General features: G+C 41.4%; 1 protein-coding gene across 13 annotated transcripts in view; it reads left to right on the forward strand.

Annotated features, from left to right (window-relative positions):
• Positions 1-25,548, forward strand: part of ATXN2 (ataxin 2) — a 51,556-nt gene extending 26,008 nt beyond the window's left edge. For 2 of the 13 annotated variants that reach the window (XM_030500664.1, XM_030500655.2), the window contains 15 exons: positions 604-786; positions 2,285-2,473; positions 3,146-3,253; positions 4,147-4,217; positions 4,894-5,201; positions 5,681-5,744; positions 5,860-6,012; positions 6,621-6,681; positions 8,683-8,867; positions 9,454-9,586; positions 13,878-13,931; positions 19,326-19,471; positions 20,321-20,548; positions 23,949-24,117; positions 25,034-25,548. In XM_030500664.1, the coding sequence (XP_030356524.1) occupies positions 604-786; positions 2,285-2,473; positions 3,146-3,253; positions 4,147-4,217; positions 4,894-5,201; positions 5,681-5,744; positions 5,860-6,012; positions 6,621-6,681; positions 8,683-8,867; positions 9,454-9,586; positions 13,878-13,931; positions 19,326-19,471; positions 20,321-20,548; positions 23,949-24,117; positions 25,034-25,086 (2,105 nt within the window). In that variant the 3' untranslated portion in view covers positions 25,087-25,548. Of the gene's footprint in view, positions 1-603; positions 787-2,284; positions 2,474-3,145; positions 3,254-4,146; positions 4,218-4,893; positions 5,202-5,680; positions 5,745-5,859; positions 6,013-6,620; positions 6,688-8,682; positions 8,868-9,453; positions 9,587-13,877; positions 13,932-19,325; positions 19,472-20,320; positions 20,549-23,948; positions 24,842-25,033 lie in introns of those variants that run through there. The other 11 variants (XM_030500654.2, XM_030500663.2, XM_030500656.2 and 8 more) reach the window with 7 other exon arrangements.
• The last annotated feature ends 2,353 nt before the right edge of the window (positions 25,549-27,901 follow it).

Raw genomic sequence — 27,901 nt, forward strand, 5'->3', positions numbered from 1 at the left:
TATGATTTGAACCTTGGAATAATGATAACTTGTTTAGTTGCAATTTCGCTGACTTGTAAATGAATTGTGACCTGCTGCAGGCAATTCAGCCTCAGTGCAGAATGCTCTGCTGAAATTCCCCAAGAGCATTGGTCAGCCAGCGGTGACGGTGCTGTAAATGTTGGTATCACTGACCACCTGACAAAAGCAATGGAAATTTGTTCTTTTCTGGAAAACCTTTGATAGCCTGGAACTGTGCTTATCCAGAGGGAGCTAGGCCACTCACCTTTTTGGCTTGTCTGGCAGTAAGCAATATTGGATGCTTGGATTCAAATCTTTTACATCCAGGACTTGCATACCTGTTCCAATCCTGATAAAGCTTCTAAATATCAATGAACATGAGCTGTCAGAGCAAGGTGATGAGTGTGTTGGTAGTCTGGCTGGACCAATGGCTTGGCCTTTCTGCTCTTGTGGATCCCTGGTTCTAGTTGATGTCAGTGTAAATTGCTTGACTGTATTACTGTAAGTTATTAGATGAAATCCAGTTTTAAAAGCAGTATGTTTGGGTACTCGTAGTGGTGGACATTAAGTACTTATTGTGTGGGGTTGTCTTCTTTTTCTCAGGGCCTCCACGGATGTCTCCTAAGGCACAACGGCACCCTCGAGGTCACAGAGTCTCTACTGGTAGGGGTACAATTTCAAGTGGCTTAGAATTTGTATCTCATAATGCACCAGGGGAAGCATCTACTACTGCAGTGCCACGAGGCAGCCCTTCAGGTGGGACGTGGTCATCAGTTGTCAGTGGGGGTAGGTAAAGCTTGGCTTATTGCAGATGGCTTGCCAGGGGCACCTTAGAGTGTGAATGCTAAGCAGAATACTGCGTTTCTAGACAATTCAGGCTCTGAATAAACACTGGTCTGCTAACTTAGCTTGCTTAGATGATGTGGGACAAGGATGTTCCCAGGTAGCTTAGTAAACTAGTTGGTGAGTTGGTCTGTCAAGTGCAGTATTGTCCTAATGGCAGAGAGGTTAAGTGAGATGGTGTATGAAAGGGAGGAAAAATGTGGGAATTGGTTGTTGAAAAAAGCAGTTTTCAGGAAAGTTATTGAAAGAGACAGGAAAAGTTCTTTGTGTTCCATTGCATCACTGAATTTGGTTAATGGCAGTGTAACTGAGTTGTGGTTTACAAATGGAGGAGCTGTTTGGATAGAGGAAGGCTGGTGTTAGAGGAGATGAGGATATTCAAGTTAAGTTGGATGGATTTTTCCTTTTAAAATTGGTCAGGTTTTAAGTGGCCATTTTGTGTTTGTCTCAGCACTGTTGCAGCAGGTGTAGTCAGTGTCTCTGATTTTTTGATTCCTTGAACATCTTTTTTAAATACTTGACATTTAAAGCTCAGTGTTGTGACACAGGCCCTAGTCTCAAGGTTTTGTAGTTGAGGCTGTGTTCTAGTGAGTTGTCAGCAGCTGGGCACTTTCTTGAGTTGAAGTGAGCAGCAGTTTGAAGTCTGGTACATTTTAGCAGTGCTAGAATCCTAGAGGAGGGTAGTGGGAATGCATTTTTCAGAAAGAAGGGAGGAATTAGACCCCCTCAGACCTGTTGCCTTGTGGAAAAGATTTAAGCTCTTCTGTTATGGCATTATGTCTGATTCATCTTCCCTCCCCGTTTTCTATATTATTAACATGCAAGTAGGAATGTTATAACAACTTGCCTCTCTTTCTCCTCGCTCACTTGAAGTTAATACGTGATGTAAAGCACCTAACTGGCCACAGTGGGATGAGCAGGAGGTACAACTTACCATTTAAAGAATATACAACTTTCCTTGCTGCTTTAACACAGGGGCAAAACCATACATCACATCACCTTCTTTCAATAGGATATTGTTTTTCTTCCAGCTGGCAAACCTCCAAAAGAGGACGCTGTAAAATGGATGTGGTTTTTTTTCAGCCCTTTTAAAAACGTTTTACAGCTGTTTGTGTGGAGACCTGACCACCTTTTCTGTGTTAATGTGAGCTGCTGTAGTTGTACTACTGGGGGGGCTGGGGAGAATACTGCAGTTTCATGGTGGCATTACAGGGCAGTGGTACGTGTTAGGGGACAGTCTGCAGAAAAATTGCACCACTTATCTGAAATGCTGCGTTGTAAGGAACTAGGAGATGTACCTGAAGGTAAACAGGTTTTCAATTACTATATAATGCTCCATTAAGTATTTTAAAGCATGTCTTTAGTGATTTATAAATAAGCAAACTGCTGAGCAGATGAAGAAACTTAATCCTATAACTATTTTTTCCCTGTTTGTTTCTAGTTCCGAGATTATCCCCTAAAACACACAGGCCTAGGTCTCCAAGGCAGAGCAGCACTCCCATGGGACCAGCTCTGCCTTCTCCTCAGCCTGGAACTATTCCCACTGAATCTGTTGCCATGCCTGTTCCAGCTGCCTCTCCTACACCTGCCAGCCCTGCATCCAACAGAGCAGTTACCCCTTCCAGTGAAGGTAAGTTACCCTCACTAGCTTGCAAATGCTCCTGGTCCTTAATCCCTGACAAAGAATGTGCCTCTACAAGAGCAGAGCTGCTTCCTAAATGATGGGAAAACTTCTCATGCATTTAATTTCACTGTGTAGTGAGTTCTCCTCTTGTCATGATGATAGCTTTAAACTAAGGTTGGAGAGAAGCTTTTTGGTAAGTGTCTATGCTTGATTTCTTCTGCCCTTTAAGGAGTATACGCTTATAGGTGTTTGACTTCAATTGAGGATTATATTTTTTTATTTCAAACTGAGTTCCTGGCTGTTTTGCAAAGAATATTGTCAGCATAGCAAAAGGAAGGGGAATAATCCAAACACTGAAGAGCACAGTCAAATGTCTGAGAACTCTCAAATCTTTGTAGCATTCTGTCTGATGGACTAATGAAAATTGTCTGCTCTCAGTATAGTTTCTTTTTCAGCCTAGTTAAGGCTCTGTGTATGATGAGAGGGATGTGTTTGACAGGGACTTCTTTGGCTTAAAGGCACTAGGGTGGGGAAGGAGGGAGGATAACCCTCCAGGCCCTAACTTTTTCTTTTGTAAGCTAAACATGGTTAAATCTCAATTCTGTTTCTATCTTGCTATCTCTCTTTGGTTAGTTCGAGTTGTGTGTAAGTGAATAACTTTGGTAATTTCTTCCCTAGCTAAAGATACTAGGCTTCAAGACCAGAGGCAAAATTCTGCAACTGGAAACAAGGAGAATATAAAGCCAAGTGAGACTTCTCCTAGTTTTCCTAAACCTGAAAACAAAGGTTTGTATCAAAAGCTTTCACATATACTTGTGTAATGTAGGAATTCCACACACTAAACCTGCTGTACTGACTGCTTTAACTAGCGTTTTAAGGAAGACTTGGAGGCAGTGTCACTGGAGTGTTCTACAGTGAAAACTTGGTCATGCAGTTGTGAAGTGCCAGGCCTGCAATTCTAAATGTTGTTCTTGACTCATTTTATCAACATAAAGTGTGGAGATGCTCATGTGGATGGTGTGATTTCTTTTCCTATGGTTGTTCTTTTTCCTGCTTTCTTTTTCCTGTTCACAAAGCTGGTTTTTAGCTGTCTGGACTAGATGTGTGTTTCTACTTAGAGCTGTGCTCACGATACTCATGAGCATCATGGTCAGCATAGCTTTTTGTAACTGTGCTTCTTCCTATTATGCCTTAAATTTGGCTTTCTCTGCAGCATTGTTTGTTCATTCAGTTCTCAAATCTTTTTGTGTTGAAATTAGAATCACAGAATCATTTAGGTTGAAAAAGAGCTTTAAGATTAAGTCGAGCTGTAAACCTGACCTTGATCAGTGTTTCACCTTCACTTGCTGTGCTTTGAAATGCTGGTCTGTTATGTTCTGAGGGTTTTGCTCGCATGCTGCTTTGTGTTCAGCTGAGTTCTGCAGTCCCTGCACCTCAGGGCTTCTGTCTTGGTGCGATGCGTTAGAACTTCAGATATGTCAGTTATGTAATGCTAGTGTATTTTTGTGTGCTTATACACATAGTTCATGGAATTACACCAAATTACAGATGAAATGATAACACTCTGTTTCATTTTAGATGTGCAGACATCACCTTTTTGCAAACTTAGTAATGTTTAGGCGATGTGTATCAAAGTTGTATTAGAAATGCTTGGACAATGTTGGTCTTATGTTTGGCAGGTGTATCTCCAATTGTTTCAGAACATAGAAAACAGATTGATGATTTAAAGAAATTTAAGAATGACTTTAGGGTAAGTTTTTCTGTATGTTAACTTAACCGTGTTAGCTCATGTGCATCCAGATTATTTTAATGAATTGAATAAACTGCGTGTGTTAACAGGAGAACAGGTCCTTACTATTTGTGCTTTATTTATGAAAATAGAAGAATTCATGCTAGATATTATAAAATCAATGCTGACTCTTGCTAGTAGAATTGCCTAATATGTGTGAATGTGCATATTGACTGTACACTGAAAATAGTACTTGAAACCTGTTTGATCATTAAGTACAAATAATTATCACATTTAAACTCTGTATGGAATAGCTGTTTCAAAATCAAGTAAAGGGGTTTGCTGAGGCAAATTGAAGATGGTTATATTGGTTTATTAAATCAGGTTGGCTTTTCAAGTGTTACTGTTAAATGACACAGGGGGACGAGTCCAGAGGGTTGTCTTAAGCTTTCCTGTCACTTCTTAATCAACATATAGGTCAGTTTAGTCGCTGAATAGCTTCTTTCACAGTGTAGGCTTAAAACGTCATCCTGGTTCATAGATTTCTAGTAGAAATGTGTGCTTTAAAAGGTCATTTCCAGATGATTGAGGCCTGTGGGACTGTGGTCTGTGTATGTGGTAGCATTAGATTGTCTCTCCCTAGTTCTGCATATCAATTTACTGAATATATTCCTTGGGGTTCTTTCTTTTTTTTCAGTTACAGTCGAGTTCCTCTTCAGATGCAGTGGATCAGCTGCTAAACAAAACCCGAGAAGGTGAAAAATCAAGAGATGTAGTTAAAGAAAAGACAGAATCAACCCCTAAAGAATCTATCATAGAAACTGGCAGTAATACTAACTCTAACGGTGGCAGTAGCAAACCTAATAGTCCAAGTATTTCTCCTTCAATAAGTAATAGTTCTGAGCAAAAGCGAGGGCCTGAGGTAACTTCACAAGGTGTACAGACATCTGGGCCTGGAAGTAAACAAGATAAAGAGGATAAAGAGGAGAAGAAAGATACTTCTGAGTGAGTAATTATGCCTTTTAGAATAAGCACATCTGTTATTAGCATTTAGCCATTTGTGGAAAAAGCTATGATGAATGTGTAATATCTCACTGTTTATATGCTGATACCAGTACTCTGTTATACAGAGAGGAGAACAGGTGAAGTGACTGTACTAAAAGTCATCTGATGAGTCAGTGGCAGAGCTGCATGTAGAACTCTGTTGATGCGTAATTCGTATCTAAATGCTTATTTAAATGTTTTCCTGGCTCATGTGAGCTGTAGTATCAACAGCAGGAAAGCTTTCTTATGGATAAGTATAGTAAGAGTACTGTCACCAAGGGTGGCTTTTTGCATGCCGTGTGGTGGTTGAGTTCTCAGAAATCTGGCTCTCAGGTGGAAATGAGGTTTTTAATCTCTAAATTTTTAATCATTAGGGAGTTTTACAGATATGCTTATAAAAGAATAATGTTGAATATAATTTTTTTGTTCTTTGTGTTTAGGCAAGTTAGAAAATCAACACTTAATCCTAACGCAAAAGAGTTCAACCCTCGATCTTTTGCTCAAGTAAGTTATTTGATGCTGTTTAACATTGCTTTTGTGTAGATCTTTATAAGCAAAACTTGTGCTTGGAGAATAATCAAGCTAATCTTGCGTATGCCTTGCTGAACTCTGTTTGTAGCCGAAACCTTCTACTACACCAACCTCCCCTCGTCCGCAAGCTCAACCTAGCCCCTCCATGGTGGGCCATCAGCAGCCAACCCCAGTGTACACTCAGCCTGTTTGTTTTGCACCAAATATGATGTACCCGGTTCCAGTGAGTCCAGGCGTGCAGGTAATATGCAAACTTACACTTCTCAGATGGTTGTCAGCAAGTTGAGGAGGCTTAGGAGATCCAAGTTAGGACAGGGAGATGGTACAGCTTGTATTGCTCTTGTTAATACGGACACAGTTACACTGTTGTTAAGTTTTAGCTGTGTAAATACTGACTCTAGCCAGTGGTCACTCAATCTAGTTCTAGTAGTCTCAGCACTGGTAAATTCTGGCAGCTCTTAACTCGCATTTGTTGCTAATCTCTGCAGGCTTCCTCCCCAGTCCTCCAGGCAACAGTCTGACTCTAAGTTTTAAGCATCTCTTTCTTCAGCTGTGTCCCACTAGTTTCTGGTCATTGCAGGGATTACTAAAATTACAAATCTAGCTGTTATAAAGCTGTCTGATTTAATACATTGAAGCATTAGGAGTAGCATTACTTAACTGGTTGTTGCAAACCATATGGCCTTAGTTGTTTGTACATGCAGATTAATCACAGATCTTAAATTAGACAGAGTTCACTAAACCATGTAACATAACAGAGTAAAACACGTCAAAGCTGAGTGGGGCCCCCACCTCGATGCATGCTCACTTTTTAAGGGAATATCACAGCTTCAACTCCTTCTGTTTCAGCCTTTGTATCCAATTCCCATGACGCCCATGCCAGTGAACCAAGCCAAGACATATAGAGCAGGTAAAGGTGAGAATAATACTGCCTGTTTGGTTTTTAGTCTGCATGCAGCATGAATACATTACAGATGTTTGTGTATTTTCTAATCCCTGTTCATTTGGTTTCGATTGATATTTTAAATGCTATTTTTAATGAAGAGAAGTAGGTGGAAATTCTAGATAAACTAATTCAGCCAAAACATCCTAAGTTTGAGTAACGGGGAGTTGCTTGGTTTGGAATCTTGGTTTGTCAAACAGGAAAACGTCTCTATTACTTGGAATGTTAGGGTAAGCTGATCATTTCCTACATTTCATAAACATTATGGGTTTGTTTAAAGAGAACCTTTCTGCACCACTTTTCTTGACTGGTTTACAGCAGACCCTTTAGTAGAGAGGGTTGTTGTGGTCAACAAGCAAAATCGCTGTTTCTTCAGAAACAGGATGTGATGCTGCTCTTCTGGAAAGAGCTTACTGCTGGTTCCAGTTTGTTCCTTTGCATTCCTCCTGCAACACTAACTGAACAGCTGGACTAACAATACCATGTTTTTAAGAAGTGACACCTGTGGCTGTGGAGGAGAGAACATGTGTGGTGAGATGCACTCTCTTCTGGGCAGTGCAGTGAAGGAGCAGAAAAATGCTGGTCTTGTTTTGATAGTCATGTTTCACATAATGCTCTGATTCTACACAGTGCATGCTTTCTTGCAGTTTTATACAGTGGGTTGTGATGATAGGTTCCAGTGCTGCAGCTCCAGTCACTGGAGGAGGAAATTGTTTAAAAGAGCAGTTCTGCTGTGTAGAAATAAACAAGTAGCCTTTATGAATGGAGGGAAGACAAAACCCCACAATGTATTTCTATTTTAAAACACACTAACTTCACTGTGGCCTGACCCAGGAAATCTTCTGGTTGGTGACATGATGGTTTTAATCAGAAATATATTGCTGGGTACTCACTTGCTGCGTGAGGCTGCTATCCTGTTCTGAATTCCTTTAAGTGCCATTATTTTTGGATATCCATCCTGTGTGCAGCGTAGTCCTGATGGAGCTGTATGGGTTGAAGTTCAGGGCCTTTACACTGTTCCAATTGCGTCCTGTATTTACTCTTCTCTATTGTTGATTTGCAGTGTAAATACAATCATCACTGAGCGAATTTACTGACATCTTCAACATTTCCCTCCTTTCCTTTCTCTAAGGGCTCTGTCTACCTTGCACACTGCAGTGGAGTTCACAGGTGCTTGAGATAGCATAGTTATTAGTTGCAGTCTCACTGCAACAAGGTGGAGCTCACCTTGAACTCTCATGCCCGCTTGCTTAGTAGGCTGAATTAGTTTGTTCTCAGTACCCTGCTGCTGTGGTTTGGTTGGTTGTCTTACCAGGATAGCTCAGGTAGTCCCACACTCTGCTCTCTTAATCTTTCTTTCCTCTAATTATTCCTACTCCTTTTCTTCCTGTAGGTTGACTTGTCCCCTTCAGTGTTGACTGTGACCTAAAAGTTGCTTTCTGCTGTCCTGAGGGGTAGCACAGAGCTAAAAGATGCGAATAGCTCAGATTGTGGCTGTGTGGAGACCTTTGTTCTGCTCTCCTCAGCCATAAGCACAAGTAATTTTAACAGACTCAGGTTTCCAGTTGATGAAACAGTTGCTGAGTAGTTCCCATAGACGGTGAATTAAGCCTTTTGAAGGGGACAGGATCAAATTTGATTAACATAGGTATCCTCATATAACCTTTCTCTTCCACTGCTTATTCTTGACAGTCTTTCTCTTCTTCCACCTTTCTTCCTTCCTTCACAAAAAGAGCAAGCCTGGGTTTGTGGCTGTGTGCACAGCTCAAAGGCAGTGATGAAAATCAAATGTTTGTTGGAGGAACTCCTTTTCATGCTGTTCCTTTTTGGTAGAGCTCTAATATGTGGTTAAAGGTGAGGGGTGAGGATGTTCCACTTGGTCACAGTGACATTGTAATGTAAAACCTTTGAGGAAGATGGCCATTCTTTGTCCTGTGTTTCTCATACGAGGCACTCTTTGCTTTGTAGTACCAAATATGCCACAGCAACGGCAAGACCAACATCATCAGAGCACCATGATGCATCCTGCCTCAGCAGCAGGCCCTCCTATTGTAGCTACGCCACCTGCTTATTCAACACAATATGTTGCATATAGTCCCCAACAGTTTCCTAATCAGCCTCTTGTGCAGCATGTGCCACACTACCAATCTCAGGTAAGAGTCCTTTCAGTCTGTGTGATAAGTCAAACCAGAAATAATTGGGTGGCTCAGTCCTAAATTATCTTCAGTCATATGAAGTCACTTTGAACAGTTTCTGGTGGTGGTGTAGTGGGCTTCAAAGCCTGTAACAAACTGGAAAATCAGTTTAGAAGTTGGCTTTTATTATTGATCCCACCTTCTTAGCTCTTTGAAGAATTCCTTCCAGGTCAAGGCCAGGACAGCTCCTAGTTATGTGTTCTAAAATTAAACTATTTGGTGTACTGCTCTTACTTCAAAAGCTTTGAAATAGACATATGTAATAGGATAAATACATAATTACATACATAAGCTTACTACATAATTCGAGTGGTAAAAGTCAGATATACCAATGGGTTTTGCCACTTTCTAGCCCACTGCAGAAAATATCCTAAAATTTTTAGGAACTGGGATAATGGTGATTGTATGAAATCTGCAGTTTGCTCTGTATTTTAGTAAGGCTAAGCTATTGCTATTACTAAGTACATAATTGTTTAGACGACACTAGTTTCTTTGTAATAGCCCTCCAATTAACTGTCTGTTTTCTTCTTTCTCTTGACTGCAGCATCCTCATGTTTATAGCCCTGTAATACAGGGCAACGCTAGAATGATGGCACCACCAACACACGCACAGCCTGGTTTAGTATCTTCTTCTGCAACACAGTATGGTGCGCATGAACAGACGCATGCTATGTATGGTAGGAAACGTTTTGTGTTATATGTAACTTTTTAAGTTCTTAACGTTGTGCAGGGATGTATTTAATCTCAAGCTTCAAACATGGGTATCATTCAGATTACACCAGTAGATGTGGTTTATATTTCATAAGATGATGAGCAGAGCATTGAAAACTGAGCCACCGGGTTAAAATGAAAACTCAAGTATGCTGATTTCAGTAGGATGCCAGTGACCAAGATGAAATTTCAACCTGGGAGCTGCTAAAGAATATCTGCCGAAAGAAGTTTGTTCAAGTTCCCTTGATGCTCTTGACACAACATCCCTTGATTGTTTCTTGATTATAATTAGGACTTGTTTTATTGCAAGGCTATGACCTCAGTTTCAAAACTTGACTTTAGTTCTGACAACTAGTGAAATGCTGTCCTTATGCTACTAGCATTATTAACAGTATGAACACTGCTGTTTAAGCAAAATAAAACATGTGTTGCTTACCTTTCTTTTTTTGGTAAGTCAAGAATATATGAAACAGCTCATGTATTGCTCTGACTTTGACAATTACTCTCCAGCATTATCAGATGGGCATGTTTCACTTACAGTGAAGTGCTGAAAATGTGGGTTACCTTGTTACAGAGTAAAATGTGAAAGAACTTCTAAAGCATTATAACTGTATGATAAATCAATGCCCAATTTGGAGGAAAAAACCTCACTGCAAAACATGCTATTGAAAGAGGTAGAATCAAGGTTGCTAGAAGGCTTGGAAATTGTCATAAAATGTCAAAACAGCAGATGGTCTCTTGAAAACATGGCATTTCAATACTTGTTATAGCATCTGAAGAAGCCTTTTATTGGGTCACGTATATTATTGACTTAGATTCTAATAAAAGATTTTCTGTACCTTTAGACATTTTTGTATGTTTTCCGGTGCTTAGTTTTACACTGCTACTTAATGGAAGTCCATGATGTGTCATGAAAACTTACAAAGGCTGAGAATCTGAAGTTTAGTGTGAAATTAATTCTGATTTTAAAAAGTCTGTGTCTTGCCCATCTGAAAACATCCTGTCAGATCTCGGCAGTGGGATGGTAATAGAGCTAAGAAGCAAAACTAATAGAGAGAAACCTTTTCTGACACTTGGAGGAAGAACATTTCAGCTCATTTGCGCTGAAGCTGAAATGGAAGTTACTTGTAGAGATTAAGTCTTTCTCTCACAGGTCCTTGCTAATTGTATAACTTTGATCTTTTCTACTCTTGTGCTTGAGGTGTCCATGTAAACAGATCTTCTTTTTCATTAGATTAAATAGAATTCCGATAAAGTGAATGATCAAAGGCTTTCAGACCTTTATTGGTGAAAACTCTCCTCTCAAACCCTAATTAAAATAAAGCCAAACATGAGATAATCTGAGATATTATTCAGAATGGTTGCATGTGACTTCCTAGCAATTTCTCATTGTGCACCATCCTTATCTTCTGTAACCAGTGGGTTCTACACCATTGAAGTACAAGCCCATTCCCTTGGTTGGCTTTGATCTGTAGATGTCTGTATAGTTTTATCACTGATACTCTAATTTACAACTGTTAGATCTCATTTCTGTGTTGGTTTTGCAGCTTGTCTGTTGTAGGTATGTGACTACCTACCAGTGCAAACAACTAAGTTGGGTCAAACTTGAATTCTTTGATATTTCCTGCCATGTAATTAAATACTACGTTTCCAAGAGCACCTAATTTAACAGAAGTTGCATGTCCTCCTGTGTTCTTTCAAGTAGCTACTTGGTGACTCTTCTAAATGTTCTCCAACCTTCCCAGTAAATGATCAAGTGCTTGAAATTCTTGTTATTGAAACCATTGAACCCGGTTGGATCATGAACTCCGTATGAGACACTTTTTTAAGAGTATGTTCTTGCCATGTGCAGATGTGTTTATTGCCTAGTGAACATGAATTGGCTCAAACGTGCCCTTAACCTACAAGGTTTACAGTTAGCTACACATGAAGTGGCTTCTGATGTAGTGCAGCAGTGTCTCAGTTCAGCTTTTTGCAAGTATTCCATGTGTTGAGTACTTGAAGACCTTGCCTAGACGGATTGTGTTTCCTCCAAATGTGTCCATCTGTAACATATGCACTTCAGCTTCCATTTATCAATATGTGAACGCTTGGGGAAAGCATAGAAATGCCTGAGGTGATAAGTAAAAGCTGCTCATGGAGTACATTGCTAAAGAACAACATGCTGGAATCATTCACATCTGATTGAGTGACTGTAAAACGTATCCATAACTTGCGTTCTGTATTTTGGGAATCTTAAGTTTACCCACAGTATCTTTGACCTTAATATACCAATGCACTTTGATTCTGGTCCTCTTCTAAAACTAATCTGAAAGATCAGAATAACAGCTTCCTGAGAAACAACAATGCTGCTTTTGATTTCTGGAGCACTTGCTCAGACAAGTTCTCAAATTTCCTTTTGGCTCTTTAAAATTGCTGTTTGATTTTAAAAGTACTATTATTTATTTTTAAATTCATTTTTCCCCCCATTGGTACCAGGATTTAGTGGGCTATCACTGCCCCTTTATCCTTCAAGGTACTAGTGCTTTCTTTGAGATAATTCTTGGAACATTCCCTCATTTTTTTTTTCCTGCATATGTGATAGAAGATGTCTGCAAGGACAACAGCACTGAGACCTGGGGGTTGGGGGGCACTGCTTATGAAGTATTCCTAAAGGTGTGAAATGTTTTCTGGTGAGATCTGAAACTCCATCTCCACTAATGGTTTGGGACAAGTTGAAAGCCTGTGGCAAGCAGTGACAGCCTGCCAGCGAAGAGAAATGCCTGTTGATCCATTAAGGGAACTGCCCTCACTGCCAAAGTTTGGGGTTTGTTTTCCTTCCTGTCTCATCAAGAGATAGCTGAATACATACTGTGACCTACACTTGTTGATAAGCACTCTCCCATTTTAAAGAAAAAGTATTTTTTGTCTAATGCTGTTTAATGGGATATTTCTGCACTTCTGGGATTTCCTTGCCAGTCGTTACAGTGTCCTGCTTCTGTTTGACAACCTGCTGTTGACAAGAGCTCAAGAGAAGCAGAGCAGCGTGGTCACCAATAGACCCACCTAAACCTATGATGGAGGAGTGTATAAATCATTGGGTTTTTCCCCCTCAAAACACAATTGGGAAGGACAATATTCAAGCAACTATCTTCCCATCTACCAGCCAGACGCTAAAAACATCTAATTACACACTTCAGCTTGTAACTTCTGGAGACGTGAGCCACTTAGATGTCCTTGCCGAGGAGAGCTTGAAACGCAGGCACTGCCGAAGCAGAGCAGTACACACACCTTTAACAGCCATGCTCACACACCTGACCATGGAGTTGTTCTCACCCTGCCTAACTGCACGTTGGTTTCAGAATGTATTGTCTGTCTCAGAAGTGTTGGCTCTGTGTGATCTCCTGATGCCAATGTCCTTGGGCTGGAGTCTGCTGGCCATGGTTTGCAGTTTGACTGCTTGGTCTGTGTTGCACAAAGACCCAAACTTGTCTTGTGCTGTTAGGAGAAAATGTGGTTATCTCAGCAGAGGGTGGATATATTCATTCCTGTGACAATGACCTTGTGTTAGTTTTACCATGTAGCTGAATTGCCTCTGTTTTCAGATAACTGGAGTCTTCCGAAAAGCTTAACTTTCATGTTTAAAACCAAACTCGTGTAAAACCAGACCTTGGTTTTATACAGATGCATTTCCTGTTTTTTGTGCTCTCATTCCTGTCCCCATTCTCCCTTCCCCTTTCCCCTTCTGCATATGTTTTACTGGTCTGGTGTTGTCTCTAACTTTATCTGGTTTCTGTCTCAGCAGTAGAGTAAATTCTATTACCCTGATAGTACAATGGTGGATATAATATAAACTTCAGAGGATTCTCCAGGGACTAAGAGTGAACCAGTCACCAAAGGTGTCTTGGAACTGTTAAGAATGACAGTGATATAGCTGCAAAAGCAGGGGGCCAATTTCTGTTTTAGTGTGATGACATTTTAACCTTCTTATTACAGTGGACTGTAATAGACCATTAATTGACATAAAGTTGTGTGAATTAAGAACTGAAGACCTCAGTGTCGCAGTTAAGGAAGGCTTACTTGAGACTTGTGTTGTTTCATCTCCACTCCTTTGTAAAACTAAATATCCAGCTCTAATAGCACCTAAGTAAATAAAAATATCTGCATGGTTCTACAAGCTTTAAAAAAAACCTTAAAGCAATGACGCTGACCTTTCCAGAAGACGGGAAGTATGCACGTGGCAAGAGGCTAATTTACCTTTCTATTTCCCAAATTCAGCATGTCCCAAAATACCATACAGCAAGGAGACAGGCCCTTCTTTCTACTTTGCCAGTGAGTTGGGTTTTTTGTACTAATTTTGATTGTACAGAAAAGCACTTTCTAAAGAACAGATGTTAAAGGAATGGGACGTGTTGAGGGAACAAGTTTCCTTGCACCAAACCAGTGTGTGGAAAACGCAGGAAGGTTCCTTTCAATGGACAGGGGCATGAAGTGGATTGATATAATCACAGGAAGCTGATTTGTTGGCTTTTAAAATTGATTTTGCATGTTGAATAATCTCTGACTTTACTACCCAGTCTTTTCATCCGCAGTCAGAAGTGAGCACTGCATGTGGATGGCCTTTGCTTAAATGTGACTGAACTGCCTCACTCCCTTTCTTTCATGGCTCAAATGGGGTTTTTAAAACTTCGCAAGTTGTTAATCTTCCTAAAAGGAGAAGTATCTTGTGCCTCATCTCTTTAAAAAGCTGTGGCTCAAGTTCAGAGCCCCAGGGAGGAAATAACTTGAGTTGCAGCTGAGGTGAAGGAAGCTTTCTGTAGAGCTGCTTTGGAACCACTGAAGGAGAGCTGGGAACAATGTACTTTGTCTTTATTATAACAAGAGTGACGAGATGAGGGCTCCTTGCATCGGATGCTTCCTCCTTGGCTGATGAACATTATCTGTTACCTGGCTCCAGCACTCCTCTGTGGCGTTTCCTGCATCAGTGTGAGCCCTGGGAGAGGTGCTGATGTTCTCCACGCTCTTGGTACACAACAGCTAATACAGACGTCAGTTGTGTATGTGTACTAGGAAAGGCAGATAACTAAAACCCACTGCCTTGTATGTTGGTGTTCATCACAGCACTTTGAGGAAGCTGAGTTTTGGGCTTGGGGTTGCAGGATGAGCTGTAGCTGTCACCCAAAACATGGGAAAGGAGGACTTGCAGTTTCAGGGTATTTTCACACTTGCTCCTGTCCTGCAGTAGAGACTTGTTGCTGTGTGTGTCTGCAAGTCCATGCAGCCTATGCCAGGCACTCCTCCGGGGTTTTTTGAGTTAGCTCATGCAAGAGGGATGTGAGAAATACCACTTGTTCTCCAAAAATCTCTTCTGGAACAGACTTCCTGTGTTTCTTGTACAACCATGGTTCTGCATGAACTGGTGTTGGAGGATGCTGACCTGTCCTGTTTTCATGCCTCTTGGTTTGGTGCACTGAAATAACTTTACTAAGCTCGTTCCTTTCATGAGTAATCTTTTAAGTGAAGTCCACTCTACCTGTGTAAAATGACTTCTTGAAATGTTTGTGTTATGAAAGAAACATTTGCTATTTCTTTGCTTCCTACCATTCAGGTCTTTTAAATGTAGTTATCCTCACCATCTTACTGGGTCTGGCAATAGTTTTGAAGTTTGTTCACTGGTCAGTTCTTGAAAATAGGCTCTTCAGTGCATCTTTGGACGATGACCAACGATGACCACCATTGGCACCATTGAAATTCCTACCAGGGAAAGCACAAAATTACACGATATGGTTTTTTGCATCTACCCTTGTAGCTGGGAGTTCTGCTTGATTTCTGCTGCTCTCACCTCTTTTGATTTCAGCTCCTTCTGTGGGTTTGATGGCTGACTGCTCCTTGTTTGCCTCTCAGAAAAATGGGTTGCACTTTTGTAGAGTTGAATTCAGTAATTCAATCCATCCGATATTTTTACTCACTTCATTACCGAATCACTTTTCTTCACTGTCTATCCCTGCCAGGTTGGTGCAGTTAAATATTTCATGGTAGGAAACAGCTTGATCAAAAAGATGCTGAAGTGAAGCACATTAGCCCAGGGAGTATTTCAGGGGGAGAGGGAGCTTAAGGCAGAAAGGGTGAGAAAAACAGTGTGTTTGTGCTGGAATGAGCTGAGGCTACTTGCAGCAAGGAGATACACAGAGCTGTTTTGTCCTTTCCTAGAGCTTTCTCAGCACTTTCTTGGATTCTAGATGGCCATTTGGAAAAGCTCCAAAGTACTAACAATTGGGAGAAAATGTTGGATAATTGGTGATTTATTTTTTTTCTTCTTCACATCCTGTCTTATCTTGTTTGCTCTCTGATATCCGTAGTGAGCTGTTGTGATGAACAGGCAAAAATCCTTGGCATAAGCCACAGTGAAAGTGCTTTTAGTTATGGCTAAGCAGGTGAATTTCTCATGGCTGTTTTGCAAAGCTTCTTTCACAGGCTTGCTAGTCTCCTAGAGTTCCTTGGCTTGTCACGAACTGTTAATTGCACTAGCTCAACATGGAAACCCTTTTACATCTCTAGAGTTGAAGTTTGAACCCTGCTTTTGAGCTAACAAAGATCTGTGCATGTATTTCAGACTTGCTGCCACTCGCCCTGAACCGTTCTTCATTTGTATGCAGTATCAGTACAGGATTTAGATGAGTGTCCAAATAACATTTTTTGAGAAGCACGTTTAATATCACTATTAAAATGTGATTTGCAGCAGTATCTGAAGTAGTTTTAACCAAACTTGTAGAGTTTATTAGAGTAATTTGTTAAGGAGAAAATGGGGGAGAGGAGAAGCTAAGCAAATAAAAATTCCTCAGTATAAAAGATCTGGTACTTCCAGTGCAAAGCTATAGATAGAAGATGTTAGAGGGTTATGGAAGAGCAGCTTTCTGACAAAAACTTGATCCCCCCCCTGCTTCTCCATCTATTCTTTAGGGTACTATTCCTCAGTTTAACTGGTTTCTTAAGAGAGATATTCTTCATTGTGAAGTTTTATTGTATAATGTATCTGCTTCAGAGTAACTTAGTTTATTATTCTCTCGCTATGAAGAGATGAAAAATGAATTGCACAAATGGTTTAAGGGAGTACCACATTATTGCAGTGGCTCTTAACAAGTAATGTGGCAGGATGTGGGAAGCCCTGAATATCTTACAACTTGGAATTAATTTTCATATACATTTTAAAGGCTCTTGAATGGAGTTGAAGTTAATTTGTAGTCAGGCGTGCCAGCGCTGTGGCTGAGGCAGTGGGATGAGAGCTGAGGAAGATTGCTGGTAGCAATGCCCTTTGGCAGGCAAGTCAATCCCTCTCTGCATTTATTTCTATTACTTTGACAGAGATAATGACTTCTGGCCTTCTTCAGAATGTGTGTAATAATGAGGTTGAGAAATTTTCCTGCTGTAGGAAACCGAAAACTTCATACTGTAAAAATGATCAGTGTGCCCATTGATAATCTTCACACGGTCATTGTAAGAAGGAGCAGTGTTTGAAAGTCAGAAGCGTTGTGGGGATACTGCTGCAAAATAAGTTTTAGTAGTGATATACATATATATAAAAGCCTTTTCTTGCATTTGACACCTTAACAAAGTGCTGTGGCAGAAGATACTGGTAGTTTTGATAATGTGTGTAGAAAACACTGAGGTGTTTTCAGCACCCCTCTCAGAAATGCTCATGATGTATGAGTATGTACACTTGTGCTTAAGTACACTTAACATGCTCATGCACAAGTATGTTACCATCACCTCCAGACTGCAGGAATTTAGGAATACAAATATCTGTGAAGTTCATCTGCATTAATAGCCTGAAACTGTAGTGCACATCACTGTTGGACCATTTGCTCAGTAAAGATTTGATAGAGCTTTCAAGACAGCAGGGCAGGATTAAGTGAAATGTGGTAGGCAGTTATTTCGTAAAGGAGAGACTTTTATAGTGGTCTATACAGGGGAGAAGAATCTCAATTAGGCAAAAAGATGCTGTCCGTATATATTCAAGTGAGTTTGATTGTTAGAACTAGTAGTTGTAAGCTTAATAGCAAGCCAAACTGGAGGAAAACAAGTATTTGCATAGGGTAGTATTGTGTCAGGGCTGGTTAATGGAGCACAGTAGGGTTGCTGTCTTTTTGAGACTTGCTTTTGCTGAACAGTATTGTGCTTTCAGATGCAGCTACATTTTTGTCCATTTTCTCCACCCATCTTGTCTTTCATCCTTTCTATGCACTCAGGCCGTTGTGTGCATTCATGAACTCGGAGCCCAGCACAGTGACACTCTTCAGGAGCTGCAGCAAACAGTTCCTTGTGGAAGGGAGATAAACCACACCTCGCTAGCTGTGAATACACAAGGCAGATGGTTGTAGCATAACTCAAGGTTTCTCCCTGTGCCCCGCTTTTCAGGTTTATTTACTAGGGCAAGGAAACACCACTAGAAAACCTATTGCTGCTAAAAGTATGCTACAGATAGGCACTTCATTGGCCATCAAGTTCTCATCTAATATACACCCCATTAAATAAGCTGTAGCCCAATAATAAGCAGTAATTAATTCAGTCAGAACTATCAAAAGAAAGACAGAAGAGTTGCAGGGAAGATTCAGGAGCAGATTGATAGTTTGCTTTAACTGTTTTGTCAGCAAAACTAGCCTCTGTTTTGGCAAGCTGTAATATTGGAGAGAGTAGTGTGCGTTGTCATACGCAGTTGCAAACTTGACTGGTTGTTGCACAAGATGTAAAAGCAGTGAGGGGAGTAGGCAAAGCATCTTCATTTTCTTAGGGCCTTGCTTTCTGGTTGCATGCTTTGTGTTTAAAGGAAGGCTTGCTATCATTATGGCTTTTCATACTTAAATTCCCTCAGAAGTAAGGAAAAGCCCCTAAACTATTTAATGTGGCCCATTTTGAAGCAGAACAGAGCAGGGTTCCTCAAAGAGGAACTTGTTGATACTAGTTTGTTGTTGGAGACTGGTATGGCTGTAGCAACAGATGTGGTTTTACTGGGGTGAAAGTTTTATGTTGTTAAGGTTTTTCCTTTTTTGGGTTTTTGTACCTTATTTGCTACTGTTTCAAGGAATTAAGAATTTCATGGAGTGTGGAGATCCAGAACAGACTCTGTAATTGGCCTTGAGGGGAGAGGCAAGATACGTTATCCTAGCACAAGATACTGGCTTCAGCAAAACTTTGATGCTCAAGCAGCCTCAGTTTTCTCAGCTGTTCTGTATATACTGTGTGTCCCTATAGCTCTTTTACATGCAGTGCATATACTTTACACTGACTGTACTGTGAGCAAGTTCCAGAAGAGTAGCATGGTGAGGTTAGCCAGGTATAAGGCCAAAGAATTTTTTGGATGGTGGAAATAAAAATGGCTTGTAACACCTTTGAAAAGTATGTTTCAGGAAAAACTAAATTGTATGAAAATGACGAATTTGATATTTTAAACAAAACCAAAATACTGCTTTGTTCTGTGTAGTATCTGTTACATTGTCAAACTAGGGAAGATGAACTGTCTAATTATGGTTATTTATAGACTTTCCTGCAAAACCAAACTACGCAAAAGGTAAGAACTCAGCTATTTGCAAGATAAATACTTTTTTTAGAAGGGGGAGGGAATATGTTTACAGTATGTTTGAGCTATAGTGAAACCTTCAAGTGCAGATGGTAACTTGATGAGATGCAAGTTGTGTGTCTGTTGTTAAATGTTTTTCTCTTTCATCCTAGTTTCCACTGGCTCACTTGCTCAGCAGTATGCCCACCCTAATGCTACCCTGCATCCGCATCCTCCGCATCCTCAGCCTTCTGCCACACCAACTGGCCAGCAGCAAAGCCAACATGCTGGAAGCCACCCTGCTCCTAGCCCCGTGCAGGTAACAGAATTGAGGGAGTGAATGTTTTTACGTTGTGTTTAACATGCTCTGCTGGAAGGTATTGCATCTGATGCTTGACATTGATATATTGGTTTATTTGAGAGGAAAAATGGTAGGAAACAAACTGCATGTGACAGATCTCATGTGGGACTTGTCTGGATTCCCCTCTATTTTCTGGAAGGATGGAAGTAGAGCTGTATAATGTAATTTTTCTCTGCTTGCAGTGGCTAAGGACTCAAAGGTGATGGGCTTATAACATAGTTTCTTAGAAAAGCTAACAGGGAAACTCATGGAAGTCCCTTTTCCTTAGTAAGGACTAATATCAGAGTCCAAGCATTCATTTCTCCCTGTTCACAGGGGTTGAGGTATAGCTTGTTTCTGTGTCACGATTAAGGAAAGATGAGAGTTTTGTCAGAGCTTTAATATGAGTGGAGTTAAAATTGGAAATTGCAGATAAATGCTAAAAAGTGTTTGTATTTTATCAAAGTCAAGCAGCTGAAAACAAAATAGTCCTTGCGATAGTGCTGAGTGCCTTAGTTACCTACTGGTAGTAACTTTGGGCTGAGTGCAGCTGAGTGTGAAGTGCACCCAGCTCCATGGTTGCTGGTTCTCCTTGGTTTTACCTGGCAGTCTAGGTTCTATTTTCCACACTCTTGCTCATATGATTTTCCAGCGCAAGGAGAAATGACCCTGGTGGAATTGAAATGAGTTTCCTCATGTCCATAGATGTGGTGACCCTTTCGCCACTTTTTGAGAGCAGTTTTGCAAACCTTTCTTACTGTAGTTTACAGAACAGTCGTGTCTCTCTTCTAGGCCATCACCTAAACCATCTTCTATCTTTCTTTGCAGCATCATCAGCACCAGGCTGCTCAGGCACTCCACCTGGCAAACCCACAGCAGCAGTCGGCAATTTACCACGCAGGTCTAGCTCCAACCCCACCTTCCATGACGCCAGGCTCCAATACGCAGTCTCCACAAAATAGTTTTCCTACAGCACAACAAACAGTCTTCACCATTCATCCCTCCCATGTTCAACCTGCATATACCAATCCGCCACACATGGCCCATGTCCCCCAGGTAAACACAGTTTAACAACCTTCAAGACTAAATGTCTTAATGCCACAAAAGTTAGGACAGTCGGGCCTGCTGAAGTGATTTCCATTCTGTCACCTCTCAGCACAGACTACCTGTTGTGTTATTTAGGTTTTCTGTCTGTACATTGCCTTTTATTTAGAGTTTTACAAGAGATTTGGACCTCAGCTTCCAACACCCAGTGCATCTACAACTGTAGTTTAATGAAGACATCTTAAGCTGGCACTGCTACTGAAAGAAATTGAGCTCTCTTCCCAGTTCTCGGCTCCCATCCCTGCCCTGCCCCACCATTCTGCTCACAGAACTGTTTGGCCATGCAGCAAACCAGACTGGGGAAATGATTCATGTGAAGTGTGCCTCCCCTGCCCCCGTTTTAGGCTACTTCTCAGTCAGATCAGTTCACTACTCAGGTTCACTGCATGAGCACAGGAAGAGCTGGCATACAGAAAGGTTGGAGGTGAGAGCTGAGCGGAGGAAGGCTGAATTGCTGCTTTTGGTGGCAGTTTTAGGCTCTGCGTTGTAGTAAAACATATACATCAGTAAAGGATATTAGACAGGATTACTAGGGAATAGCAAGGCACTGCAATTCGGGAGATAGGTGAGATTCAGTTCAGATGACTGCAAGACAATCCTTTCTGAAAGAGAAAACAGTGTGTGCTTGTGTATGTGTGTGTGTGTGTGTGTATGTCTGTGTGTGGTTCTAAACGACCTGCTTAGGCAGAAGATCCCTGGTGATTGTTGGGCAACCTAACGACAGTCCTTGCTTCAGGATCAGAAATCCACTTCTCTTAACTGCTCTCTTGTGGTCAGCTCATTGAAAAAAAAACAATGGATTTTGGGAAGGGAAGCACATGATTGATTAATTAATAAAGAGCTCTGCGTAAAGCAGCGTTACAAAGATTTTCTTTGTATCTAAATCTCATGGATTTAGCGTGCTTTGTCAAGGAATGGAGAGTTAGTTGGGAATTTGCCTGCACAATTTCTTCTTCAAACCAAGTACTTGGTGTGTGGCTTATGCCTTCTCATACAGGTTAACAATAGCTTGGGATATCGTGACTAACTGTAATTAGGGAGGTTAGTCTAATAGGTGTCCAGTCCCTTGCAGAATTCTGATCAAATCTTTGCTTTGGTCCTTTCATTAAGCCAATGAACTACTAGTTATGTAGGAATTGTTTTACTGATGTTGAGTTTTTAGCTTTTTTTATTCTGTTGGGCTTTTAATTTCTCTGCTTTTTTACTGTGGGAGGATAAGGAGAGGATGTCCAAACGTGACTTCTCTTGCCATGTCCTCCCAGGCTCTGGTTTCTGCCAGGAACAAGATACTTGCTCTTTTCTGGTGTGATGACACTGGTGTGAATGCCTAGATTGTAGGAGCTTCTCGGGGTGCCCTGCATGCAACCCTTGGGAAGGGTCTTTGCTGCAAGCTCCTGGGTTAGTGGCATGTTCAGTGCTGTGCCTTGCAACATGAAACATGTTGGTTCCAAGGTCAGCTTAGAGGTACAGCTCCACATCACGGCCAGGCCCGTGCCTGCGCTATGGATGCGACCATTGCCTTCCTTTCTGTGTGCCAAGCACTTAATAAGCAAACCTTGCTGAAGCAAATCAAATCCAGCTTTTAGTCTGTTCAGTCAGGATTTTTAGCGATGCCTGCTAAAAGGAAAGCCTGCCTTCCCCTGGATTTTTGACTTATGCAGTCTCTAATGCTGTAATTCTTGTAGGATGAAAACTACGATCTATCCTCCATGATATTGACCCCAAACTAACTGACTTTATAAAGCAAAGTGGTTTCCTCAAAAATCTCTAGTGAAGGAACAACTACAGTTGTTTAAGAAATTTTAGATGCATGTAATTATTCCTGGGTGAGGAAACTAATCACTGGATTAATAGTTCCTTAGCAGCCTCATTTCCAACTTCTGAACACAATTCTGAAATACCATGTAGTAGGAATTTCAGTTAGGCTAACACAGGGGGATCAGTTGAATGTCCCTTTGAGAAACAGATGAATCTGGAGCTGTTTAGATATCTCACTTGAGAAACAGTATTTTAAAATTCATTAGAGTCCTGTCAGCTGCCAATTTGCAAAGCGTTTGAGCCACAGCAGAACATTTTCATCCAATGTGTGTATTGAATGCAGCTGCTATATGAATAGCTGCTTTATAACGATGGCTGCTATAATAGCATGTTTGTCAAAGTAAAAATGGTGCTGATCCTGAAAGGTATTTCTGTTTTCACAGCCTTATCTTCTAAGCCTTTTTTAGAGCAAAGAGTGAGATTTGAATTGCAGTTCCTGCCTTTAAAGGCTTCTTGAGTGCTACTAGTACAGCGCAAGTCTGATAAAAGAGTTTGAGGAATGTCTGTGATGAGTCAAGTAACCCTTTTTGTCTTTAAGAAATAAAATTGTAGCCACTACCCTGCTATCTGTCTTTACTGGCATGTGAAACTTGGGACACTGCGATTACTGCCCCATGGTGCTCTGTTAATGGGATATGGTAGAAGGACAAAGCAAATCTTAGATAATAAATGCTTCCCCCCCACCCCCCAGAGAAACCCACCGAGAGCTCTAAGAGTTCCTTAATGTTATGTGCTTTTAAGAAACTAGCGTTTACTAGCTTTTTAAACCAAAAAATTGATGACCTCTAGAGTCATAAACTGCTCTGAGCTAGCGAAGCCAACTGACAAGTTACTGAACTTGTTTGTCAGGAGGTGATCAGCCATCCTGAAGAGTAATCTCCCTTTTCCGCTAAGACTTAACTCTGATTCCTTAGATTACACAAGGACTTTAACTGTGATGAGCTTAACTGGAAACAGAACAAAGCTGCCCTAACAGTATAAAGGGATTAAATCACTCATCTTAGAACGACTGCTTCGATGAACGATAACGTGGGCACAGGTCACTGGAGAGAGTGGTTTCAGGCAGGGGAGCCACCAAAGAATGTGGAGTTGTGCAATGAGGAAGGGATGCCAGCCTCCCAGCGCGTGTGAAGTTCGTGTCTGTACCCGGCGCATTCTCTGCGTAGGAAGTGCTTTGATCTAGGTTACTAACAGAAATGTTTTGAAGATTTGTTGCTGAGGTTTTGTTTGTTTGGGTTTGTTTTGGTTTTGACCCCACTGTTTAATGCTGGCAGTTTCTCCCAGCGCTCACTGTCCAAATGGCTAAAATTAAGAATGTGACTCGGAGCCAGCAGTAAAGATTTAAGCCCTTTTTTGTTGTTGTTTTGTTATTATTTTTTTGTGTTAAGATCGCTGACTTAATCCCTATCGCTTAATTAGTTAAAATGGAATAAATCTCCAGATTTACTGCTACAGCTGGAGAAAAACTTGACAGTCATGTGGCCAGGAGTGATGCCTCCTTGTGACCATTATACTAAAGAGCTCTTTGTTTCAGGCTCATGTACAGTCAGGAATGGTTCCTTCTCACCCAACTGCCCATGCTCCAATGATGCTAATGACGACACAGCCACCTGGTGGTCCCCAAGCCGCCATCGCTCAAAGTGCACTACAGCCCATTCCAGTCTCGACAACAACAACATTTCCCTATATGACGCACCCTTCAGGTGAGGAGTGTGTGCCCGGGAGACCTGCACCGTAACTGAGCCAGGTCGTAGTAGTGAAAAGAACTGTTAGAAACCAGATGTGGGGAAAAAGAACAACAAAAAAACCAACCTAAAGATGTCCTTGTAGAGTGCTGAAGGCAGACTGGCTGCTGCATTTGCATTTGTACATTGCCAGCCCAAATGTGAGCCTAGATAAAGCGTACGAGATGTAGCTAATGAGCAAAGACTTCTCTACTCCAGCTAGAGAAGAAGCAAACTGGCTAACTCTGCAGATGCTGTGGGATGAGTTCTTCCAGGTTTTGCCGTGGTTTTGCCGTTGGGGGATGGACTGGTCTGTGTTAGCCTGTGTTTATAATGAGTCTGAGCTTTTATTAGAATGAAAAGGGATTCGGCCTTTGAGGATTACGATGTGAAACGTTGCTTGGGGGTAGAGCTGTTTAGAGCCTGAATAAAGTTGACAAGGCTGAAGTTCTACCTTTAATTCAGAGTAACGTTTCTGCAGCTTTTTTTTGGGAAGAGGATGGTGCTTGAATAGACGTGCTTTCTGCTTTTAAATTTAACCTTACCCTCTAAGGTTTCTTTCTTAATTCATTTCCAAACCAGTCCTCCTGAACTATTGTTAAGCGAACTTAGTTACCTTGATCTGTGTTTCTTGGGGGATGTGGTGAGCAGAACAAAGCTGCTTTCTGAGGGGTTAGGTAGGGAAACGAAACCATCCGAAGGACATCTTGCTATGCAGGGTTTTGTTTGCTTCTCTAAATTTAAACAAAAGGAACTAAAAAGAAAGAAAAGAAAACTAAAAGGAGACAAGGTTGAGCCTCAGCATAGTTGTCCCGGGTGACCACGTTAATTAGCAAACCTGGTTGTGTGGCTTGCCCAATTTTATTATTTACATTTGAAACTTTTTTTGTACTAGTACAAGTCTACCCACCAACAGCAGTTGGTAAGGTCTCATTCTGGAATAACTGAAGGCTGGATTACCTTTGTGTAGGCCAATACCCTCCTTCCTAGCTGCTTCTGCCAACTGGAAGCACAGAAAACCTATGAATTTCATTTTATTTGTTTAAAAAAAAAAAAAAAAAAAACCAAACACCACAAAAAACACAAAAAGGAAATTGATTTCTTGTAACATCCACTAGGAATGCTAACAGTTCATCTTGCAGTGGGAGAGATTCGGACTGAGTAGAGGCATTTAGGAACTTGTGGGCTATTCCATAATTCCATGCACTGTATCTTGAGTCCTGCAAGTGCCCCAACTCTGCTTGCTGAAAACTGGAAGTTATTTATTTTTTAATGACCCTTCAAAGTTACGACTCAATCAGCTAGCGAAAGAAGTAACAAGAGTGATTCTTGCTGCTATTCTCACTAAAAATCAAGACTTGGAGATCCCTTTTACTTCTAACTAAACTTGAAACAGGTTCAGTAAAAAAAAAAAAAGAGAAAAAAAAAAAGGAATTTCTAATCGTCAAACTGATGAATTAATTATTTATAATCACGTTTGATGAGAGAATCACTATCGTGAGACAGTGATGTAACTTTTAAGTTAAGAAAACTTTTACTTTGTAGATATATAAAATAAAAACTTAAAAAAAAATTAAAAAATAAAAAAAGTTTTAAAAACTGACCTGCTCAGTGTTTGTGTCTTGTTTTACCACTGCCTTACCTTAATGTCTTCTCCAGCTTTCCATCCCAAAGGGAGCGAGTGGTTTGTGTAGCACCAGGTAAGCTTGGCCGGGTGTTTCTGTTGTATGTGTGTCCTACCACGGCACCAAATCCCTTGTATGTGACTTGCAGGGTGATGGCAGGAACAAGGGGAAGGTTTTGAGGTTCTCTGCAGGTGTCTTGTGCTATTTCTTGTCCCTAAAGCCTCAGCCCTACACTGAAGATGTCAGAGCTGGGCCTGGAGGCTTAAGATGATAAAACTACACAAGTCAGTGTTTGCTGCTTGGAGAAGGGAAGGAAGAAATCAGGGTAAGCATTCCTTAGCAAAACAGCTTGTAAAGGTGGGGGAAAGGATTGAAGAAAGGAGCTGACTGCCACCTCCTTCAGTAGCGCAGAGTAGTTTCCCGTTGCTTTGCAAATTGGTTTTCCTCACTGTGCTGTGTGGTTCCATCCTATGTTGGTTAACCAAAAGATAATAGAATCCCAGACTGGTTTTGGGTTGGAAGGGACCTTTAAAGCTCACTCCAGTTCCAACCCCCTGCCACGGGCAGGGACACCTTCCACTAGAGCAGGTTGCTCCAAGCCCCTCTGTCCAACCTGGCCTTGAACACTGCCAGGGATGGGGCAGCCACAGCTTCTCTGGGCACCCTGTGCCAGCGCCTCAGCACCCTCACAGGGAAGAGCTTCTGCCTAAGAGCTCATCTCAATCTCCCCTCTGGCAGGTTAAAGCCATTCCCCTTGTCCTGTCCCTACAGGCCCTTGTCCAAAGCCCCTCTCCAGGTACCTTGTAGCCCCTTTAGGCACTGGGAGATGATGCTGGTTAAACTGGGTGATAATACAGCTGTACTTCGGAGGCAGGATAAGTGAACTGCACAAGCTGTCATGGACAGCAGTTAACAGCACGTTGTGGTTTGGTGAAAACCATGCAGGGGAATACAGACACTGCTGCAGCTCCTGTCTTGGTCCTTCCATGTCAGCAGTGCAGTAAACCAGAATGAATTCATGCTCAGGTGGGCAGCAGGGGGCATGAGACCTTCACAGACTTGAATGAAGCTTCTGGGAAGGAAGAGCTCCCTCACACAGGCTGTCTTTTGCTTTCCATATCTAAGGGAGGCTTCTTGTCCTGTAGCATCCAGTATCTGTTCAAATACAGTATCCAGGCACCTTGAGAGACTCAGACTAAAGACTAAAAGTGAGAAACAAAGTTCTAAAAACAGTTTATTAAGAGCAGATTTTTTTATATTATGGTAAAATTGCATTATTCAAGAATAAGTTACTTGTACAGTACATACAGAAACAATATATAGAAAAACCTACTATACAAGAAGAACTCTTCTGTGCAGGTGAAAAGTAGAACTTTCAAATCAATACACTTGTCACCCAACAAACTGTTAGCTTTAATCATCCTGCTAAAGGCTGAGATAGAGAATGCCCAGTGGCCTCCCCACCTCTGGTAGTTGCTGGTGTAGGTTGGGTCTGTTCAGCTCGAACAAGCTTTAAATTAAGATTTGGAATAGTTAGTCAAGATTTCAAGGCTTTATATGCTTGTTAGAGTAAAACTGCATCGGTTGGATGACAGCAGTGTTGTGGGGTCCAGAGACTTGAGAAAGGAGAAGCTTTGGCCTCACCCTGGACTTCTTCTTAGAAGCTTTGCCCCTAAATAGTTTGTAAAGGCGATGGGTGAGGCAGTGGTGGTGCCAGTGTTGGGTAACCTGCTCCGGTGCTGTTCCTTGGGGATGGGATGAGGGAAAGAGGGAGGGACAAAGATCAAATAATGCTTTATCTCATGAACTTCAGAACCTGTCACCCATAAAGACCCACAAAAGCCACTGATGATTGGGAGGGTCTGTTGGCAAACTGCAAGTGGTTCCAAAGTTAGGATGGAGATGAGGGGAAGTTCTGGCTGGACCCAAGTCTTGTGTTATGTGCTAAGCCAGGTCCCTGCTGTCACAGAGAGCGAAGGCACTGCCCAATTTGCATCTTTATCACCAAATACAACTCTCCTGAGTGCTGGCTGAAACAGGGTGTCTGTCCCGTCCTCACAGCCCTCTCCTTGGGGATGCTGCGTGAGTGGCCATCGGGTGAGGGCTCAGCCAAAGGCACCCGGAGTCACTGCCGGTTG

This window comes from Strigops habroptila, chromosome 11 (assembly GCF_004027225.2).
Source record: "Strigops habroptila isolate Jane chromosome 11, bStrHab1.2.pri, whole genome shotgun sequence".
NCBI classification, from domain to species: domain Eukaryota; kingdom Metazoa; phylum Chordata; class Aves; order Psittaciformes; family Psittacidae; genus Strigops; species Strigops habroptila.